Source organism: Phyllostomus hastatus, unplaced genomic scaffold (genome assembly GCF_019186645.2).
Source record: "Phyllostomus hastatus isolate PE091 unplaced genomic scaffold, TTU_PhHast_1.1 phas_scaffold_93, whole genome shotgun sequence".
NCBI lineage: Eukaryota > Metazoa > Chordata > Mammalia > Chiroptera > Phyllostomidae > Phyllostomus > Phyllostomus hastatus.
Window position 1 is genome coordinate 4,081,240 of NW_025334042.1, and position 23,611 is coordinate 4,104,850.

The following is a 23,611-nucleotide window of genomic DNA, read 5'->3' on the forward strand; positions in this document are numbered from 1 at the left end:
GAATGCTCATCACTCATGACACACAGCTACATGCCCTAAGTTTCAGGATGATCATTTAAGATTATACTGCCTTCCCCAGCAATTTGTCATGACAAAATGGCTTATCAATCACAGCTAAAACAGTCTAGGATATGGTAAAGATATTCTGTTTTGTTCTTGTGAGAGATTTACTTCTTAAGGTAAGTCCAAAATATCCAACATATTGAAGTGTAAATACTTAGAAAATGTACTTACACATCAAAAAGTAAAAACATTTAGGAGACCATATATTTGCCTATGGGCTTAATAAAATATTTTAAAATATTTTGTTTTATAGTCACACATTTTAATACAAATTTCTTTATTTTGTATCCAATAGAAAAGCATGTTTAGAATCTATTTACAACACTATACATTTGCATATATTATATACAGTTAATGAATTTAATGACAATGGGCAGGGAAACACAATATATATGGAAGAATATGCCTGTACATGGTTTATTATCATGGTCCTTTGTGTTACTGAATCTTTACTGTAGTAATAAATACAGTCTATATTTACACATCTTATAAAACATCTCATAAATGTATTTTTTCAATTCCAAGTTAAAACATCTGATCAAAATAAACATGCTTATATAAAAATAAATCTACCTAACAGTATTTTGGTTTGGGTGTATTGAAGCTAACATAGTATAATAAAGTTATGAATTAATCCTTTGACCTTTAGTATTTAATAATTTTGCCTCTTAAAATACCTAACACATGTATTAAATATGAAATAAGCAGAGAAGTTATGTTCCTGATGTCAAATGGGCTGATCAGAGACAGCACAGCTAAAACCAAGCTATATAAATGGGGTAACGTGTTACCACGTTGCTGCTGTGTCCAGAGTGGTTTCAGACATCATTGCTAGAGCTGCTAGAGATACAGGTATGAGAAGTTATGTCAGTGGATTTAATTTATGTCATGTCTGCACTTGATCATTACCTTAAGATGTATATCAGCTTGAATCAACTGATAAAACCTCCTGCAAAAAATGTGCACTCACCCAGGAGAAAGGAAAAAAAAAATCCAGGTTGCTTACCATCTTTACTAAGTGTGTCCATTGCCGACAATGGAATTTTCTTCTAGTTTTGGGCACCAGGGAGGTAAATTGAGCTTGATAAGCAAACCTCACCTATAGAGGGCTGCCTTCATGGCAATTTAAGAATTTAAGTTCATTTTCCTTTCAAAATACTTGTAAGTAGTTTTATTCAACTGAAGATGGAACCATCTAGTGTGGATAAATAAAACCTGGCATTTCTAAAAATTAAGTGAATATTAGTAAATTAATAATGCCTTCTATTAGCCATTCCCAGGGAGATTGGTAACATGGGATGATCCTTTCTGGAAAGGCCCAGAAGGACTGAAACACCTCCATGTGGTCAGGAAAATGGAATCCTATCGGTCACAGTCTTCACTCGGTACTGCAGGCCATTGAAAACCCTTATTGTCCTAATACCTCCAACCATCTTTTAAGGGGTTTAGGGGTTTAAAGCCTCTTTTGAGAGCAAGGATCACCACCCCCCCCCCCATTAGATTGGCGAGTTTTAAAAAACTTCGATAGAAATCACTGAGAACCTTTTTTGAACATTTCAATCTGCTTTAAAAAAAATTCTGGGCTTACCTAAATAGTGTGTCTAACCTATCTCTTTGCTGAACAAATTATACAAGCAGCATTTAGACTTGTTTTTCACTCTCCAGCCTCAGTAAGTTTTCAGCTTTCTCACACTAAGAGATTTAAAACAAAATCAAGTTTTAACTACACTCTTTTTAGTTACTGCTCTGATATACTCAATCTCACATTTTGGGGTTTTCAATTTTTGAAAACTTTTTCTCACACATATGAATTAGAGACATGGGACAAATGCCACAGATGAAAGATGACAGCTTTCGGTCACTGGATAAGCTGATGGTGACCCGGAATTGGAAGGCAGGTCGTAGGCTATGCTGGCACTGGTGAATGTCACCAAGGCTTGGGTTGAGTCACAGGACTGTTTCTCCACATCATCCGAGTTAATAGACATCAGGCTTGGGTGTTTCGATCTTGTCCAGAAATGGGCTTGCTTTCCCAGGCTCCCCAAGTCCTCCTTAAAATGGGGATTGAAGAGGATGTAGAGAAGGGGATTGAGACAGGCAGGAAGTGGGCCAATCACCAGGAGGATAAACTTAATGACTTCAGGACTGATGAACGTGAGGTTCAGTAAAGAAGAGAAGGACAAGAAAGCCACGGGGCAGTAAAGAATACAGTTGGTGAAGAGCAGGAGCGCAATGTGCTTCACCATAGAACAGTCCCAAATATTCTCCAAGTCCCCCTTTTCCAAGTTGCAGTAGAGCTTGGTGTAGGCGATGGTCATCACGAGGAAGCAAAGGGAGTTGAGCAGGACGAGAGCGACCATGTAGCCGGTGGTGCTGGGCTCCCCGAAGGGCAACGGCAGGCAGAGCGGGGAGGCGCTGTACTCGCTGCCGCCCAGCAGGGGCACCGTAGCGATAGTCAGGGCCAGCACCGCGCAGAGCAAAATGACTGCTTTCAGACTGGAAAAAGGAGTTTTCGTTTCAAATTTTGCAGAGTATTTCACCGAGAACCCACGCTCCAGCGCTGCCAGAGTCAGCAGGAAAACAGATGATTCTGAAGCAAAAATGGACAAAAATCCGACGACTTGGCAACCTACCCCTTGCTCCCACCACGCACCGTGCCGTGCAAAGCTGCCAAAAGTGACCGCGTCCACGCCAGCCAGCACAGCACTGGAGACCCCCATGAGCATGTTCACCGCTGCTATTAACCCAATTAGCAGTTTGATGGAGGAAATGTACAGAGGGGCTCGGAACACTGTTGAAGTCACCAAGGCGTTACACGTAAGGGCCAAAACTGCAATGGTCCACACTCCAATTCTGATCAGCCAGCTACCGAACAGGTATTCGCAGAGTTTGAAGGGGCCTAGAAGTCCAAGGAAGAAAAAGACTGGGCATTACATTACGGCTTTTGACTTTTGCCAAATTACCTGTTTGTTTCTCTTATTGGGACTCCAAGCAATAGTGGCAGATAGAAGCCACAGAGACACCCAGTTTCCTTGTGGCACACTCCATTTTCTTCAGCCACTGTCATTACTGCCTTCGGTGGCAATGATAGGGTTAGCACACCCAGGTGCTCATGTTTTCAATGGAACTTAAGTCGCTCAGTTAAGGGCCCCCAAATACCACAGTGGTGAAGTCAGGTAAAAACCTAAGTCTCCTGGGCTTTTCAGTATTTTTTTTTTCTCTTTCGGAGTGTTTCAAGAAGATTCTGTAGTCAAGGAAGGAGAATCCTAGGCAAATACTCCATAATATTAGAAGAGGATATATGGATAGTATGAAGGTATGTTTCTTGAAAACCTTGCCTTAGGTTTGGAATGGCGTTTGATGTTTGAGAGCAAGGGACATTCTAACTGTTGAACATAAAATATTAACCTTCCCAACTGTCTTTTTTTTTTTTTCAACTGGCCCTTCCTGTTTCTGGAAATGGGACAATTTATGAAATCTGTATATACAGATATTTTTTACTTATATGTAGAAACTTTTTTAAAAAAAGTTTTTATTTATTTATTTTTAGAGAGAGAAGGGAGGGAGATAGAGAGAGAGACACACACACACATCAATGTGTGGTTGCTGGGGTCATGGCCTGCCACCCAGGAATGTACCCTGGCTGGGAATCGAACCTGCAACACTTCCGTTCGCAGCCCGCGCTCAATCCACTGAGCTACGCCAGCCAGGGCCCTATATGTAGAAACTCTTATTTGCTTTAACCAAATGGCTATTTAGGGAAGAAATCACTTTAAAAAATCAGTGATTACAGGAAGCAAGACTGTTGCTTAGTAGTTCAGGCCAAATTGCAAATATCATTTTAAAAATTACACATGCTTCCAGCCACAGTTTCCATTAACCTGAATCAAAGTCTCCCACAAAAATTTTATTTATGAATGGAGACCAACTCCAGGGAATGAATGCATGTATTTTAAAGGTCCCCATGGGGCAGGACATTGAGTAGCCACAAAGGGAGCACAGATTTCGCTTTGAGGTGCAGCCACATGTCATTGATGGCCTTGGAGTCAATGGTGGGGATTGCCGTGGAGGCCGTTCTGGTGTCTTTCTTACCTGGGGAAGGGGAGCATTGCACTGAGTGAAGGGCTTTCAGATCTTCCTCAAAGTCAAGCAGGATATCTTCAAGATCACGCTCATCTGCAGGAATGAGAAGTCCTGGAATGATTAGTTTTGCCTCTCTTTTCATGGGACCAGGTACCAGGGAGGAGGGTCCTGGATTGCTCTTAAACATGAAGGGTTACAAAGGGAATGGAATGTCAGACATCCAACTCTTTCTTGGGCTCTGGCTTTCTTGCAAGTCTGCTATATGGTTGCTTTTGGATGTTCTACTCAGGCTACCATATGATATACTATTCCAGCAAAGCTGGGGGTAAGGGAAAATAACCTTGGATGCCATGTCCTAACATCTAAGCTCTCTCATTCCGCACTTGTTCCTTGGAGCTCACAACGGCCCCACATGGCACTGACCTACATTAGAGAAAGGCTGTGAACCTCTCCAGTACAAGAACATTTTTACCCTATTTTCCAACACTTGGAAAGCTACAGTAAAGTGTTCTGGGCTGCGTTCTCTGATGGTGCTTGGTTTAGGTATGCATGAAACAGGAGTTTTGTGATCTAATACACTTTTCAAACATGCTGATTTAATCATGGGACTTGGGCATAAGTACATTTTAAAAGTCTCCATGTGATTCCAATAGGTGGCCCAAGGCTGAGCATCACTGTTCTTGAAAATAAACTCCACAAAGAACCTTGTATCACTTGTTCATTGTATATCTCTAGGGCCTAGAACACTGCCTGGCACATAGTAGGCACTCTAATTGTTTTACTTTATATTTTTAAGAGCAAAAACCTAAAGCAACGACAAGTGCAAGACACATGCTGTGGCCCAAAACAAAAAAGCCAAGGGCCAAAATATCAGCTTCTTAAACTGATGTGTGTAGGAAGAAATGTGAAGGTTATATGCAGAGAGACTGAGTCATACTTGCTTGGGAATCAATGGATCATTAAGGCCCGAAGGAATGAAAGCCAGTCTGTGCAAACATGCAGAGTTGGCAGGAAAACGAAAACCGAGGCTGCCCAGAGGGCCTCCTCATGACCACAGGTGTGGTTTGAAGTACGTTGGTGTCTATTTAAGTAAGGTCTTACTTCAAGGAAAGCCAAGTGCTTTACAGACATTATCTCATTTCACCTTCCCGACAGATCCCCCTGTGAGGGGGTAAGGGGGGAATGTTTTGGAATTAGTTAGATAAGAAGTTGGATTCTTAAGCCCTTCTGTGGAAATATGGAGGCATCTAAAATGCCTATATCCTGCACATAACAATGAAAATGGATTCTATCTTCTGAAGAAAAGAGCCCAGAAGTATGTCTGAAGAAAAAGTATCCACAGAGAGAAGGCCCTTTTAAAAGTTTATGCAACTATTGGTCTCATTATTAATAATTACTGAATAATTATACAATATATAATAAGGGTTATAAGGGAGATCTAATAAATATAAGGAAGTTTTAGAGTGAGTGCACAAGGAGCTTTCTCTCTCCCTGGGAGTCTTAAAGGTGGCATGGATTCCCAGCACGGATTCCCAGCATGGACTCCCAGCATGGATTCCCAAGGAAGTGTCTGGAGTTCAGATGATCTGTTTGATGACTTTTCAAGACACTTCCAGACACAATTTCATCGCCAGGACAGTTGGTCTTACCTTGAACTTGAAACATTCCACCATCTTTCTTATGAAGATCATCTGTAGTACTGTTGTCTCCTTTATTCCATTGATTAGAAATTTTATAGACATTCTCACACACTCCAAATGCACAGCACTGGTAAGCATAAGGCATTTCTATAACCCTTTAAATGAACAAAACCAAAGGAAAAAACATACACTTAAGAAGTAAATTGTTAAATACAGTGTTCATCTTCTTTCACTCATTAATTCTACTTTTGGATTTCAGCCTCAATAAATAAAATATTAACGATGTGCATAAAGATGTTTTTATTACAATGCTATTTATAACAATGGAATTATTAAAAATTATTGCCCTGAAATGTTAATAATTATTGAGGTTGAGTGACAGGTATATTTTTCTCTACTTTTATGTTTGAAAATTTCCATAATAAAACAGTTAAAAAAATGACTGCTGGGAAAATTGTAGCATCATTAAAAAGTGCTTAAGGTATAACAAAATGTTAAGTGATGAAAACATAAAAGTTCATATATGTACTATGATTCTAACAATTAAAAATACATTGGAGCCCTGGTTGGTGTGGCTCAGGGGATTAAGTGCCGGCCTGTGAACCAAGGGGTCACTGGTTTGAATCCCAGTCAGGGCACATGCCTGGATTAAGGGTCAGGTCCCCGGTTTGAGGTGTGTGAGAGGCAGCCAGTTGATATTTCTCTCACACATCAATGTTTTTCCCTCTCTCTTGCACCCTTCCTTCCCATCTCTCTAAAAATAAATAAATAAAATCTTAAAAAAATACATTGGAAACAAAGTCTGGAAGGAAATAGCATAAAAAGTTGTTTCAGGGTATTTTTAGATTTTTTCCCCTCTTCTACTTTCCAAATTCTCTTTTGGGGTTATGGTTTTGAAAGTACATAAAGAGTACTTTGATTAAAAAAGAATATATGTATGTATAATCCTTCAAGGGATGTCTATTGATAATAACCATAACAGATTTTAAAGAGCATTACTTCCTCAAGCAAATATTAATTTAGTACATTTTATTGAGTATATACACAAGCTAGATGAATTTAAAAATGTAAACAGGAGTACAATAATGTTATTATGTTATTTAATTACATGTTCTAGTTTATGTCTCATGGATCCATGGTTTTCAAACGCTCTCCATGAACTCCATGATTCCGGGAGGCATCTCCGAAAACCCGGCAGAGTGGTCAGGAAGACCCACTCTCCCACTTTGGAACTCGCCTGAATGATGCCTCAGGGCAGGGGACTTGAGGGCATGAAATGCAATTCAAAAGAGTCCCATGACCTCATAAATTTTGAAAACCACTATAACACGTCTGTTATTTCACATGACCACAAATGTATCTTATTAGTTTTAATGATAAACTCACTTGAGTTCTGGAAAGTTTTCAGATGATATCAAGCTCTGTAAGGCATGATTTCCTGTTAATTTTAAGTGAGTTAAACCATGTAACCCAGTTACAGGAAAAGACGACAGGCGGTTGGACGATAGGTCCCTGCAAAACATCAAACAGCAATTGGCTTTTAGTCCGTGCTAGCATAAAGTGCTCATGTTAAAAAAGCAACCTTACAATTATTAAACTGTTCTGTAGAAACTTCTGAGCAGGGTCCTCCCTTAAAATGGTAAAAGTAACCATCTTGTTTTTAGTTCTTATACTTTTTTGGTGTACAATCAGAATTACAGAGGGAAAATGTTTTGGTCCCATCCACATAGGAATTTCTATATTCAGTTGAGTTTGGCTAGGGGTGGCAGATATAAAGTGAAGTGGCAGGTGCTACATCTAGTTTGGAAAGTGATGCCACTGACTGGATTAAGTTAGGGGTGAGGGGAAAAGTGTTGTTGAGGATTTATCCCCTTCCCCTTAACTTCTATTTGACCAGTTCCTTCTTTCTCTATTCGACAAGGGAGATGGAGGGAAGAAAGAGCAAGAGGTGGAAAAGGAGGGAAAATAGAGACAGAAAGGTTTTCTATTAGTTGAGATGGCCAACTCTAAAATGAAAGCCCTTTAGAAAAATATTGACATCTTAGTCCATTCCACCTGATCTCTCAGCAAAAAATGCAAAATTTTGGTCTGACGGCTCCAGTGTGGAGGACACTGAGTGCTGGGCAATTCGTACTGTGGGCTTAGGTGGTCCCACACTATTAAAAGACCTGCCATAGACCAGCAATACAATACTCACAACTTTCTTAGAGATGGCAAAGTCGAAAATGCATTGGGGTGAATCACGACAATTTTGTTCCAAGCTAAATTCCTATTTAAAAGAAACAGTGAGATGGTTATACATTTAAAAAATGACTGTGTGAAGTTTTACCATATATATTCATTCTTCTAACAAAATTTAATTTTAATTCAGGACAGGAACAATTAACTTGTCAAATCATCCTTCAGATAAAAATACTAATATTAAAAATGATTAAAGAGAACTTTAGAGCAACCTTGTTTAAATCAATCAAGGAAAATTATTCTGGTGGATATTTTAGTTTTTAACCTCTTCTTGCTAAAAAGTTGACTTTAACATGGCTGTAAAATTTTATTAGGGCATTTCTAAGATGACTGGGGTTAGGGGTGTGGGAAGAGATAGGAACTTCTGAGTAATCAGGTGGTATGCTCTGTCAAGTAAGCACATTTTAAGTTAGAAAATGTCCCTGGATATGTAATGAAATTCAACAAGAATTTTTCTATTTTGTCTACATTGCTCATGTATGTCAGGCCTTAAGAAAATCAGAAAAGCTTTTAAAAAAATCCTAGTAAACAAGACAGACATTTATCTTCTTTTTTTAAAAAGAAATTTATTTATTTATTTTTAGTGAGAGGCGAATGGAGGGAGAAAGAAAGGGAGAGAAACATTAATTGGTTGCCTCTTGCATGAGGGGTTGCAACCCAGGTATGTGCCCCAACCGGAATTGAACCAGCAACCTTTCACCTTGTGGGACAACGCCCAACCAACTGAGCCATGTTGGCTAGGGCTGACATTTAAATTCTTAATTGGGAAATGAATGAAAGAGGGGCTAGCATACATTGAAAATAAAATCCTTTGATGACAAAGAAAATTTACAGTGTAAGAAGAAGTAACATTCCCATACCTCTCCCCTCCACAGATATATATATATATATATATATAATTTCACAGGAATAAGGGCTTCTACATTTTAAAAATGGAGCAAAGGACTTATAATTTCTGTTTTTAGATGTCTAACTAAAAAAGGTAACAAAAGTATAGACATTTGAATAAATTAAAAGAGATCTGCGATCCAAGGTGGCACCTTCTCCCAGGATAAAACTGAAATTACAACTAAATTATAGAACAATCTAGCTGAACAACCAACTGAAGCTGGTTCAGCCTTAGTTATAAGAACAGAAGTCTTATAACTAAGGATTTATAGGAGAAGCCACACAGAGACTGGTAGGAAGGGCAGAGAAGTGAAAAGTGCTGGCTCTGTTCCCATGGGAGGCAGCTGAGATTCTGGAGGAATATCTCATCTGCAAAGGTCCCCACTTAAGACCGAAGGGTTTCAACCTCATGCGAGGCTCCCAGCCTGGAGAACCAGAGCTGGAAAGAGAAGCCTACATAACAAGTGGGGACTCTGTCTGCCAGGAAGAGATGGGAATCTGCTAGAAACTCAGGGGCCCTTTTAAAAGGCCAGTGTAAATATCTCGTTTGCAGCCACTCACCATGGGCACTGGCAATGGAAATGTAACTCAGAGGGCAGTGTGGCTTCAAGAAGGCTGAGAGGCAGCTGCCAAGGTCCCATTAGCTGAGTCCCTCACCCATACCACACACAGGCACCATCTTTCCTGGGCTGAGCACTCCTCTCCATACAGCACCAGCTGAAGTGAATGCACCAACTCCACCCTCCCAACTCCCTGTGACCCAGGAGTGCCAAACTCTCACCCTAAGGAGGAGTCTGCTGGCTGCTGCCAGACTGCTCACGGAGCAGACTTTCTCAGAGGGCCCTGAATGAGGTCTGGATGGTCTCAGAGTGTGTCGGAGGTGAACAGGAAAAGACTAAATTTTGTGACTCCAGGGTGAGGACCATTTTTTCCACTCACACCAAACCATTGCAGCCCCCCAACTCCCAGGGGAGATCTATTAATCCCATACTTTCATTAACTGTGGGCCCACACTGCTGAGCTCTAGCCCTGTGGCAGAGTCAGCTGGATGCTGTCACCCTGGGCTCACAGTGGAGACTTCTTGGATGGCTCTTGAGAAGACTCAGGGGTGGCAGAGACTGGGTTGTGTGGCTATAGGGCTAGGGCCATTTTCTCTTGCCCCCTGACACCACCATGCCTGTGCACAGTGCTTCCTATACCTAACCAGATATTGGTCTGTTTTAACCTGATTAACTTTGTTGGCCTCACCATGATGACTCCCTGAGATTTTTCCCCACCACAAAGGTCAGTGGGCCAGTAGTGGGTGGTGCTGGCCTTGGTGTACCCTCAGACTTTTGCCAAGTGGTCTCAGACCCAGCACTAGTGTTGAGTGGGAATCTGTATTAACCTGGTGGACATAACTTGCTCCCATCTGGTGACTCACTGACAACCTACTTCACACAACTCACATACTGCCAGAGGCTCTTTCAATGACTGAACCTAACAGATGGAGGTAGATCTCAGGGTTTTGTGGGCCTTTTGCTGACATGCCCTGGGGCTTGGTGCTGATGGAAGCAAGGTGATGGAATCCTCACCTTGGTCCCTTCTATTTGCACCCAGGCCCAGGAGGGGAAGTCACAAACTGTGGGTTTCTTTGTAGCTCCAAATAGGTAGCCCAGGGCTTGTCACAAGCAGCACCTGATGTTGATTTGCCCTGGAATCCCTCCTAAGAGGCCCAAGAACCAACACATCTGGTTGTAGAGCATGACCCAATTAGCTCCACAAGCGGCACACCCAAAGGGAGATTTCGGCAGGCACCAGACCCTGCTGGAGTGAATTCCACTTTGTGGGGTCAGCCCTGGCACACCAGCTCAGGCACTGCAGTCAAGGACAATCCTCATAGTCATCCAGCCTGAGGGTCAACCCAACCAATGAATGGGCCAGCAGCTATCTAGACAACTACAATAGGAGGGCTCTCTTACCCGACACAAAGGACATTTCTGGAGTACCTAGCATAGGAGATCAGGAAGACTGCACCACTGACCTCCACAAAACACATACTACATAAGGCCTACATGTCAAGACTGGGAGCCACAGAAGATCTACCTAATACATAGAAACAAATACATAGAGGCAGCCAAAATGGGAAGGCAAAGAAACAGGCCATGTGAAAGAACAGGAGAAGTCCCCAGAAAGAGAAGTAAATGAAATGGAGTCAAGTAATCTACCAGATACAGAGTTCAAAACAATGGTTATAAGGATGCTCAAGGAACTTAGGGGAAGAATGAATGAACTCTGTGAGATTTTAAACAGAGACATAAAAATGGACATAGAAACCACAGAGCAAAATCAGGAAGAAATGAAGAATACAGTATCTGAAATGAAGAATACACTAGAAGGAATCAACAGTATAAGATGAAGCAGAGAATCAAATTAGCAATTTATTAAATGTTTTATTATTTATGCTATTACAGTTGTCCCATTTTCCCCCTTTATCCCTTTCCACCAAGCCCAATTCCCCCATTAGCATAGTCGATCCCCACACTGTTGTTCATGTCCATGTGTCCTTATGGATGTTCTTTGACTAATCCCTTCACCTTCTTTCAATCAGCCCCCACCCTACCCCTGCCCTCTTACAGCTGTCAGGGTATTCCATGAGTCCATGCTTCTGGTTCTACTTTGCTCATTAGTTTATTTTGCTCGTTAGATTCCTCTCAGAAATGAGATCTTATATTTGTCTTTCAACAACTGATTTATTTCACTTAGCATAATAGTCTCCAGTTTCATCCATGCTGTTGCAAAAGGCAGGGATTCTTTCTATTTTTATGCCGCATAGTATTCCATTGTGTAAAGGTATCACAGATTTTCTTATCCACTCATCTACTGATGAGCACTTAAACTGTTTCCAAATCTTGTCTATTGTAACTTGGGCTGCTATGAACATAGGGGTGCATTAATTCTTTTGAACTGGTGTTTCAGGGTTCTTAGGGTACGTTCCCAGAAGTGGAATTGCTGGGTCAAAAGGCAGTTTCATATTTAATTTTTTATGCCTTCTTTGGAGAAGAAGTGTCTATCCAGGTCCTTTGCCAATTTTTTCTCTCAAGATTTTATTTATTCACTTTTAGAGAGAGGGAAAGGGAGAGAAAAAGAGATGTAGAGAAACATCAACATGTGAAAGATACATCAGTTGGTTGCCTCTCACATGCCCCCAACTGGGGACCTCACCTGCAACCCAGGCATGCGCCCTGATTGGAAATTGAACCATTGACCCTTCAGTTCACAGGCTGCTGCTCAATCCACTGAGCCACACTAGCCAGGGCTATTTATAATTGGGTTGTTTGTATACCTGGTGTTGAGTCCTATGAGTTCTTTATATATTTTGGAGATTAAAAATTTGTCCAATATATCACTGGCAAATATATTTTCATTTTGGTGCCAATTTCTTTAGCCATGCAGAACCTTTTTAATTTGATGTAGTCTCACTTGTTAATTTTCTCTTTTATTTCCTTTGTCCTAGGCAATATATTGGCAACAATATTGCTAAGTGAGATATCTGAAATTTTATAGCTTATGTTTTCTGTTAGGATTTTTATGGTATCATGACCTATATTTCAGTCTTTTATCTGTCTTGAGTTTATTCTGGTGTATGGTGTAAGTTGATGGGTTGATGGTTGAGTTTCATATTTTGCACGTACCAGTCCAGCTCTCCCAACCATTTACTGAAGAGACAGTCTTTACTCAATTGTACACTCATGCTCCCTTTGTCAAATATTAATTGACCATATTGACATGGGTTTATTTCTGGGCTCTCTTTCTGTTCCATTGATTTATGTGTCTGTTCTTATGCCAGTACCAGACTGTTTTGGTTACAGTGGCCTTGTAGTATAGTTTGATGTCAGGTATTGTGATCCCTCCAACTTTGTTCTTCTTTCTCAAGATTGCTGAGGCTATTCAGGATCTTTTTTGGTTTCATATAAATTTTTAGAATATTTGTTCTAGATCTGTGAAATATGCCATTGGTATTTTAATAGGAATTGCATTGAATCTATAGATTGCTTTGGATAGTATGGACATTTTAATGATGTTAAATATTGCAATCCATGAACAGGGTATATGCTTCCATTTATTTGTATCATCCTCAATTTTCTTCTTCAGTGTTCTACAGTTTTCCAAGTACAGATCTTTTATTTCCTTGTTAATTTTTTTCCTAGGTACCTTATTCAAATCAGCTCTTTGGAAAACAAGGTAGCAGAAAATATCCAATCAGAGCAGAAAAAAGGAAAAAGAATTAAAAAAAATAAGGATAGTTTAAGGAACCTCTGGGACAATATCAAGTGTAACAACAAAATAGGGTCACCAGAAGGAGAAGAGAGAGAACAAGGGATTGAGAACCTATTAAAGAAATAATGACTGTAAACTTCCCACCAAGACTAGTCTACATAGAACACTATCATTTAAAATTGAAGGAGAAATAAAGAGCTTCTTAGACAAGAAAAAGCTAAAGGGGTTCATTACTCCAAACACATATTATAAGAAATGTTAGAGACTTCTTTAAGAAGAAGAAGAAAAAAAGAGAGAAACATAATTATAAAGAATAAAATGATAATAAATACATACTTATCAATAATCGCTTTAAATGTAAGTGGCTTTAATATCCCAATCATAAGATACAGAGTAGCCAAATGGATAAGAAAACAAGACCCATATATATGCTGTCTACAAGAGACCCATCTCAGAATGAAACACACAAACAGACTGAAGGCATAGAGATGGAAAAAGATATTTCATGCATTGGAAATGAAAGAAAAGCTGGGATAGCCCATACTTACATCAGACAAAATAAACTTTAAAGCAAAGACTAAAATAGACAAAGAAAGACATTATTCAGTGATAAAGAGATCAACCCAACAAGAGGATATAACCCTTATAAACGTTTTTGTACCCAACATGGGAATACCTAAATATATAGAGCAAATCTTGATGAACATAAGGGGAGAGATTGACAGTAATACAGTCATTCTGGGGGATTTTAACATCTCACTGACACCAATGGATAGATCTTCCAAATTGAAAATCAATAAGGAAACAGTAGCCTTAATCACACTCATACCAGATGGATTTAATTGATAGTTCGCAGCATTTCATTTTGAAGCAACAGAATATACACTGTTTTCAAGGGCACATGAAACATTTTCATAGGTAGACCACATGTTAGGATACAGAACAAATCTCAATAAAGTTAAGATTGAAATCCTATCAACAATCTTCTCTCACCACAATGGTATGAAACTAGAAATTACGAGAAAAAAACACAAAAACACACATTATGGAGGCCAAATAACATGTTACTAAATGATGAATGGGTTAACAATGAGATCAAAAAAGAAATCTAAAGTTACCCTGAGACAAGTGAAAATGAAAACACAACAATACAAAACCTATGGGCACAAGAAAAGCAGCCCTAAGAGGGAAATTCATAGCATTAGAGGCCACCTCAAGAAACAAGAAAAAAACTTGAATAAATGACTTCTGGTCAGATGGCAGTGTAGGCAGACATGGCTCATCTCTTTGTACAACCACATCAGAATTACAAAAAAAAAATATAGAACAACCATCATGCAGACCTGTCAGATATTGGGTTGAATGAAAGTGTGACAAGTATGGAATTAAAGAAACCATATCCATGCAGACTGGTAGGAGGGGTGAAGACATGGAATGGGTCCCTCACCCACGTATGGTGGATAAAAATCAGGAGGGATATCTTGGGAATGAGGAGTCCCAGCCTCACACCAGGCCCTCCAGCCCAGGGTTCCAGTGCCAGAAAGATAAGTCCCCACAACTTCTGGCTGCAAAAACCAGTGGGGATTGAGACAATGGAAGAAACTTCTGGAGCCCCAAGCATTTCCTCTTAAAGAACCCACACACAGACTCACCTACTCAGACTTGCTCCTTCTGGGCTCTAGCGACAGAGTAGCAGCTTGAAAGGCCCCAGTTGCACATGGGGAGAAACTGAAATGTCTGGCATCAAGGTGAGTAGATGCCATTGCTCTTTCTCTGAAACCTTTCCCCAAAGAACCAGCAAGCTGGTGCCATATCTGAGACTACATCTTCTTCTAACACCTCTTCTTCTCGAATTATTTCAAAAAATTAAAGAAGAGGGAGGGCTCCTAAATTCATTTTATGATGCCAGCATTATCCTGATTCCAAAACCAGATAAAGACACTACAAACAAAAAATATAAGCCAGTATCTCTGATGAACATAGAGGCAAAAATCCCCAGCAAAATATTAGCACACTGAATCCAGAAATACACTAAAATGATCATACAATATAATCAAGTGAGATTTATTCCTGGGAGGCAAGGATGGTATAATATCTGCAAATCAATTAATGTGATATACCACATAAACAAAATGAAGGATAAAAATCACATGCTCATGTAATTAGATGCAGAAAAAGCATTTCATAACATCCAGCACCAATTTTTGAAAAGAACTCACAGCAAAGTGGGACTAGAAGGAACATACCTCACCATGAGGCCATATATGGTAAATGCACTGCTGTTATCACACCCAATGGGGAAAATTTGAAAGAGATCAGGAACAAGAAAGGAATGACCACTTTCACCACTCTTCTTCAACATAATACTGGAAGTCCTAGCCATGGCAATTAGACAAGGAGAAATAAAAGGCATTCAAATTTGAAAGGAAGAAGTAAAACTGTCATTATTTGCAGATGACATGATATTGTATATAGAGAACCATAAAGATTCCACCAAAAAACTACTAGAACTCATAAATAAATTCAGTAAAGCAGAAGGGTACAAAATAAATATGAAGAAATTGGTTGCATTTTTAACACCAGTAATGAACTATCAGAAAGGGAAACTAGAAAACAATCACATTTGCAAATGCATAAAAAATACCTAGGAACAAATTTAAACAAGGAGATAAAAGACCTGTACTGAGTAAATTATGATACTGAAGAAATTGAAGAAGATACAAATAAATGGAAGCATATACCATTCTCATGGATAGAAAGAAATAACATCATTAAAATATCTATACTACCCAAAGCAATCTTAACATAGTTCTTATTAAGATACCATGGCATATTTCACATGAGAACTCCAAAATTTACATGGAACCACAAAAAAATCATGAATAGCCACAGCAATCTTGAGAAAGAACAACAAAATTAGAGGTATCACAATATCAAACTATCCTACAGGACAATTGTGTTGCCACCTTTCAAGGCCAAGCAGGTTCATGGTATTTGTGTAGATGGAAAAATGTCCACAGAGCCGTTGGGATGTCTGGCATGCTTTTATTCATGGGTGAGTGAGCCACACATACCACAAGCTGCATGTCTATCTGCATGTCTCATGTCGTGGCCCCTGCTCCCCTGTGTGGCTCCCATCGAGGCACCTGTCCCCTTGCTTGTCTCTCATCACCATCATTCCCAGCAGGGAGTTCCTACCTGTTTAAGTACTAGAGGGGAACAAAGCTGGCAAGCTGCCAGAAATTATATAACATAACATAATTCTGCTCATGTGAGCTCACTTCATGCTATGGGAATACTTTATCGGACCCAGTCTCAAGGCTATGAGAACACTAGTTATCAGGCTTCTCCAAGGCTATGGGAACACTGCTTTCCTTAGCTACCCAGACACCTGGGTGAGAAAGCCAGACTGCTTCCCCTTACTCTGTGGCCATAGTAATCCAAATAACATGGCACTGGCATAAAAACAGACACATATGTCAATGGAACAGATAGAGAGCCCAGACATAAACCCACACCTTTATAGTCAATTAATATTTGACAGAGGAAGCAAGTACATGCAATGGATAAAAATAGTGTATTCAATAAATGGTGTTGGGAACACTGGACCCATACATGCAGAAAAATGAAACTAGACCACCTTCTTACACCACACACAAGAATAAACTCAAAATGATTTAAAGACTTAAATGTTACACTCAAAACCATAAAAATCCTAGAAGAAAATAGGTCACAAAATCTCTGACATTGCTTGTAGCGGGATTTTATCAGGTAAATTTCCCTAGGCAAGGAAAATAAAGGAAAAAATAAACACACGAGACTATACCAAACTAAAAAGTTTTTGCACGGCAAAGGAAATCATCAACAAAATAAAAAGACAACCCACAGAATGGGAGAACATATTCACTGATATATCTGATAAGAGATTAATATCAAACATTTATAAAGAATTTACAAGATTCAACACCAACAAAACCTCAATCCAGTTAAAAAGGGGCAAAGGACCTGAATAGACACTTCTCCAAAGAGGACATGCAGATGGCCAACAGACATATGAAAAGATGCTCAATGTCACTAATCATTAGAGAAATGCAAATTAAAAGCATAACGAAATAACATCTCACACCTGTCAGAATGGTTGCCATCAATAAATCAACAAACAACAAGTGCTGCCTTGGATGTGGAGGAAGAGGAACCATTTTTCACTGTTGGTGAGAATGCAGATTGGTGCAGCCACTGTGGAAAACAGTATGGAGATACCTCAAAAAGTGACAAATGGATCTGCCTTTTGACCCAATGATCCCACTTCTGGGAATATATCTAAAAGAACCCAAAACACTAATTCAAAGGACCATAAGCACCCCTATGTTCATTGCAGTGTTATTTACAATCACCAAGATATGCAAGCAGCCCAAGTGTCCATCAGTAGATGAGTGGATAAAACAACTATGGGGCATTTTCACAATGGAATACTACTCAGCCATAAAAAAGAAAATTTAACTCTTTGTGACAGTATGGATGGACATAGAGAACACTATGCTAAGTGAAATAGCCAGTCAGTGAAAGACAAATACCACATGATTTTATTCATATGTAGAATCTATGAACAAACTAAACTAACAACGAATCTAGAGATAGATTCAGATGGAGAGCAAGATGATAGCTAAAGGTGGGGGAGGTTGGGGGTGGAAGGATCAAGCAAAAAGGAAAAAGAACTCATGGACATGGACAACAGTGTGGTGATTGTGGAGGCAGAAGTCATGAGTGGACTAAATGGTAATGAAAAAAACACAATAAAAATAAATTCATTTCAGAATGGGGAAAAAAGAAAAAGGACAAATACCACATGATTCCACTTATATGTGGAATCTAAAGAACAAAATAAATGTACAAACAAAATTGAAACAGGCTCATAGATAAAAAGACTGATGGTTGCCAGAGGGATAGGGATTGAAAGACTGGGTGAGAAACGTAAAGGAACTAAGAAGTACATATTGTTCGTTACAAATAGTCACAGGGATGTAAAGTACAGCATGGGATATATAGCCAATAATTTTGTCATAACTATATATGGTGCCAGGTGGGTACAGGAAATATCAGTGGAACACTTTGTGAAATATATGACTGTCTGACCCCTGTGGTGGACACCTGAAAGTGATATAAAATAATATTGAAGGTAAACTGTAATAAAAAAGATTTTTTTTCTAAAAAAAGGACTGAATCTGCAGTATTGGACTTTTCCTTTTCCATATTTGAAGCCCTTTTTGAAGTCATAACTCTTTTCCATTCTGTAGGAGAAAAATACTGAAGCATTGGCCTCAGACATACCTAGCTTTGAATTGTAAGTGCCATCGCTGTGTGAACTTGACACATTACCTGACACTTCTCAGACTATTTTCTCAGTGAGACTGTACAGGTAATTCTAACTTCTGGAAGTGGTATCGTAAATAACACGACCAAATACATCTTGGGTATCTAGAAATAGTAACTATTATGTTAATGGCTCATTGATTCAACAACATTGAACAGTTTTCTAAGAACCAAGCACTATTTAAGGCACAGAGATTGCAGCTAACTTCCTGGCATCCGAGTCTTCAGGGAGATGATAGTCTTTAAATTGGTATTCAAGTTGGGTGGAGCTGGTGGGAATGACAGGACTTTGTTTCAAAATCATGGGTTATTCTCTTAGCTTCATTATGTTTCCTGACAAAGTGCTTTAATAAAATCATATAATCCCAACCTCTCTCACATCATAACATGAAAATTAAGTGATGGTGTAGTCATTCTCCTGCATAGAGCAATCCTCAGGGATGGGGTGGAACATAAAGCTGGCAGTGGAAGAGTGGGTTATTATCTTGGTGTGGAGTGCTTGTTAATGCTGCTGTTGTAGTTGTTGTTTTTTAACCATCTTGCCTGTTTGTGATTAAGGTAATAGTTATACCATGCTAACATTCTGCTTTGGAAGAAATGTAAATAGATATTTTCAACACCTGTACCATTTTTATAAGTAAATAATTATCTGCCTACACCTGTTGGCTTGGTGTGGCAATATAGTCAAAGCCATTTCAGCTCATAGAAAACTAGAATACAGCTCAACGTGCTCTTTTTATTCTTCCATAGAAGAAAGGAAATTTTGCAAAGAGCTGGGACGTATATTTATGTCCCTAGCAAGTGAAACGAGCAGGTGTTTAATTTCCAAGAGGAAGCTTCAGTCGCCTCATTGCAACTGGTTGAAATTGTATGAAATTTTATTTGGCAAAGATGTGTCTTAAATTCCTGAATAAGTATGGGGCTAACTATTCCATGTATATAACTTCTGAGTAATTAAACTTTTAAGTACTCAAGGGAGGGTTTGATACTTGAACTCATTCTATTGTTAATTATTTTTAATAAACCAAACATTTATGTCTTTTATGTAAATTTAGAGTTACATATATAACTAACATTTTGAGATTCAAAATTATATTTCTAAAAACACAAAATAAGAAAAAAATTCACATATTAAATGTGTTTTTCCCTGGATTGGGTTATTTTGTGTTTTTTATTTTTTAAATATCTTTACACTGTTGTGTACTTTCTAGGGTCATATTCCAACAATAAGCATGAATAGTCTTTATAATGAGAAAAAGATTATATAAATGAAAAAAGTAATATATATACTACACATTTATTTTATAAATTACTTTAATTTAAATTAATTTTATATAAATGTTTTTAAAATAATGTGGACCCTCAAGGTAGGCTTGGAAACAAGAGCTGGAGTCATCTGATTTATTTTCTCCAAACTTCAGTCATTTCTACATCAACTTCATTCTTCTTTTTGCTAAAATCTACATGCGACCTTTATCATCTATATAATTTAAATGTTATCATTTCTTTTTTACTTCAAAAGCTTAATTAAAAATGAAATGTTATATAGATCCCAGTCCTATCTGGAAAATGATCATAATTTGCTATGTAGTAAAGGAAAGCATAAAATAAATATAATTAATTTAGTCATATTAAATTCTAGCCAAATACCATTTCTTATTCAAAGGTTCTGATCCTGAGGTTTGTTCACTTTTTGTTTAAAAAGGAAGATTAGCAGGAGCTAGAGGGGATTAAAGATAACCTAGCCACAAACCGAGTTTCTCTTTGTAATAATTAAAAATGCTAAAGTAGAATTAAAAAGGGAGTCAATTATGAAAGTGTGAATCTATATTACTTAATCTTGAATCCCTGCTACTTACAAACATTTCCTATGCTGTCACATCTCCACATAATTTGGGAACTATTGGTCTGAACCCCCTCAGGCAAATGGAGTATTAGTGCCTTCTAAAAGATCTTCAGGTTTGAAGTTTTGTTCATTATTCTTTACAATGATTATCGAGGTGACCATACATCCCAGTTCAATCCCCGTCCAATTTTACATTGCAGTCCCAGCATAATCACCAGTCACATTCCCTTTTACACTCTAATGTGTCCTGATTTGGGACAATTTGCTCTACAGCCGCCACACTGATGTGCATCTGTCCATCACTTTCTGAGGCCCTACTCTGGTCCTGGCCCGGGCCCTGTGACAGTGACTGGAAACACAGAGGTGAGTGAGACAGTTCCCGGTCCTCAGAGAACTCAGGAATGGAAGATCCGGGCAAGGAGAGGAAGGGAACCACTTCATGACATCACAACGTGATGAGAGGCACTCAGGTCTATGCCATATGCTGTTGGGGTCACAGGGGGACAGATGAATCAAAGGAACACCACAGGCTCTCCAGTGAAAAGGGCAAGATCAGCTAAACCAGCCCAATGAATTAGCTTCACAGAGGCAAGAAGGTCTTTCCCTTTTAAAACGATATTTTAAAAAAGGTTTTATTTTTTCGTTTTTATTTTTTTATTTTTTATTTTTTTAAAGATTTTATTTTTCTTTATATTTAGAGAGGGAAGGGAGGGAGAGAGAGAGGGAGAGAAACATGAATGTGCGGTTGCTGGGGGTTATGGCCTGCAACCCAGGGATGTACCCAGACTGGGAATCGAACCTGTGACACTTTGGTTTGCAGCCCGCACTCAATCCACTGAGCTACACCATCCAGGGCTTATTTTTTCATTTTTAGAGAGATGGGAAGGGAGGGAGAAAGAGAAGGAGAGAAACATCAACTGGGGACCTGGCCTGCAGCCTATACATGTGCCCTGACTGGAATCAAAACAGCGACCTTTCAGTTCACAGGCTGGCACTCAGTCCACTGAACCACACCAGCCAGGGCTAGAACGATGTTTTAATGGGCACTCCCACATGTTCAGGGCACTGATGTGGTAAGGATTAAAGTGGGAAAAACATGCATTTCCCTGCTCATATTCTTCCTTGGTTTGAAGGCATAAGAAAACCTGCCCTGCCTGGTGAATCTTGTAATATGTAGAGACAGATAAAAATGTTTGCAGATTATGTTACTTCCTTGCTTAAAACCCTTCAGGGGTTGATCGCTGTTCTCAGAAAAAATCCTCATTCCTTCCCAAGGCCCACAAGTCTGCACTTCCTCTGCAGCCACACCTGCTGCTGTTCTCACCCTAGCTCATTAAGCTGTGGCCACCATGAAAAATGCCAAGTTCTTTCCATTTGAGCACTTTTCTTTATCTCTGCTGTTCCCTCTGCCTGAAGCAGTCTTTCTCCAGGACTTTAAAAGTCTGACTTACATAAAGGGAATGCCCACCTGAGAATGACACCGGCACAGAGGGAAGTAAGCAAAGCCAAGAGGTCATGAGAGATGGTTCCTGCTGAGGTCACAGGGCAGACTATCAGCTGCAGAGCACAGAGACCTCTGCCTGCTTCACTCACCCACTGCTGTGCCCTGCTGTCTGGAACCCGCACAGCATGCTGGGGGCTGGCCTTCTTCTTGCGGAACCACATTCGTTGCTATTGGGGAGTTCCCATAATAAAGTCCAAGTAGTACATTACACGCTTCTCAAACTGGAGGATGCACAGCCCTGACTCTGTGCAGGCAGGATGATAAACAAGAGTTTCGAGTACATCTCTCCGAGGCATCAAGTTTATTACAAAATTTGGAAGAACCAAATACTTTAATAGGAATGCACATTGTTGGTTGTAGCATTGACCCATGCACTGAAAGGTAGGGGATTCGATTCAATTTCCTGTCAGGGCACATACCTAGGTTCCCGGTTTGATCCAGTGCGTACAGGAGGCAACCTATCAATGTTTTTCTTTCACATCAGTCTCTCTCTCTCTCTTTCTCTCTCTTTCTCTGTCCCTAATCCTCTTCCTAAGGTCAGTGGACATATCCTTGGGTGAGGATTAAAACAAAAAAGAACTCACACTAACATGGAAGAAAAGACAAGCAGGGGAGGGGAGAAGGCATCCAGAAGAAACAATTCCGTCTGTAAAGTTTCATTCAGGTGGGAGCTCAGGGGTGGACCTGTAGCCAGGGTGGCCTCCCCTCTTGACCCCCAGGAGGCTCCAGGCCATCCTCCAAGCTCAGCAGGAATTTTTGATAAGATGCTTCTGAAGGCCCGGAGATGCTAGATGCCCTCCTGCTAGGATTCCCGGGAAGAAAATACCATGGCAGTTTGCACATCTCTGTTGTCCACTGGACCAGATCTTCTCACCCAGGGGCCCAGCATATACTCAGGGCCTGTTTCAGGCACTGTTCTCACCCATCGCTGTTTGTATCCAGCCTCTGGCTGATCTCCCTGGAGCTCAGCCCCTCAAGTTCCACATTTAAAATACAGGGAATGCGGCTTGACTTCCCTCAGAGTCTTTGACTGTGGCTCTGTCTTGGCTGTTCAGTTTTATAAATTATTTTGTCTTGACTCGTGTGCTTTTGAGATGCTGCTTGTTAGTGGATGGCCCACAGCACCTAAGCTTTAATAGGAAACTGAAGACACTCTTAGTCACTCCCTGCCAACCCTGGCTGTGGTCAGAGGGAGAGGCTGGGGTTTCACCATCAGGCTGCCCAGCATGAAGGGAGTTTTCATCGCTGGTTTCTCTGGGGCTCCACCACTGTGGCTGCTGCTACTGTGGGTGAGGGGGAGCCCCCAGGGCCATACTGGAAGGATGGGCTGTGGGAATGGTCGTCCTCGACCCCAGGCTGGCTGAGGGACTGGCAGGCTCTTCAATCTTCTGCTCTGTTGGCTGGACCTCCTGGGATGGGGAAAGACTGCAGTTGTTGGATACAGAGGAGGGGGCAGGGCCTTACCGATGATGCGGCCTTTCACCTTGGTTTTTGCAATACTTAGGATCAGGCACGTGCCCATCACTTTGTCATATTGTCTTCCTGTTACTGACTCCTGGGTCTCATTTTGCTCAAATCCCAGGTTCTTCATTACTTCTGCTACCTGAGGGTCCATGTCATCTCACAGGGCAGCTTGCTGTAAGACCTGAGTTCCCACTCCAGGCCATGTCAAGCCATGGGTCTTTCATCATACCCTCCAAGGTTCTTCTTCTGTGG

The 23,611-nt window shown here is 40.1% G+C and overlaps 1 protein-coding gene across 1 annotated transcript in view; it reads right to left on the reverse strand.

The window, feature by feature from the left end:
* Positions 1-329: 329 nt before the first annotated feature.
* The window catches only part of LGR5 (leucine rich repeat containing G protein-coupled receptor 5), a 143,398-nt gene continuing 120,116 nt past the window's right edge, over positions 330-23,611 (reverse strand). Inside the window, exons 14-18 of the mRNA XM_045829364.1 lie at positions 7,984-8,055; positions 7,173-7,298; positions 5,796-5,941; positions 4,156-4,239; positions 330-2,962 (exon numbers count right to left, since the gene is read on the reverse strand). Coding sequence (XP_045685320.1) covers positions 1,875-2,962; positions 4,156-4,239; positions 5,796-5,941; positions 7,173-7,298; positions 7,984-8,055 — 1,516 coding nt within the window. The 3' untranslated portion in view covers positions 330-1,874. The remainder of the gene's footprint in view (positions 2,963-4,155; positions 4,240-5,795; positions 5,942-7,172; positions 7,299-7,983; positions 8,056-23,611) is intronic.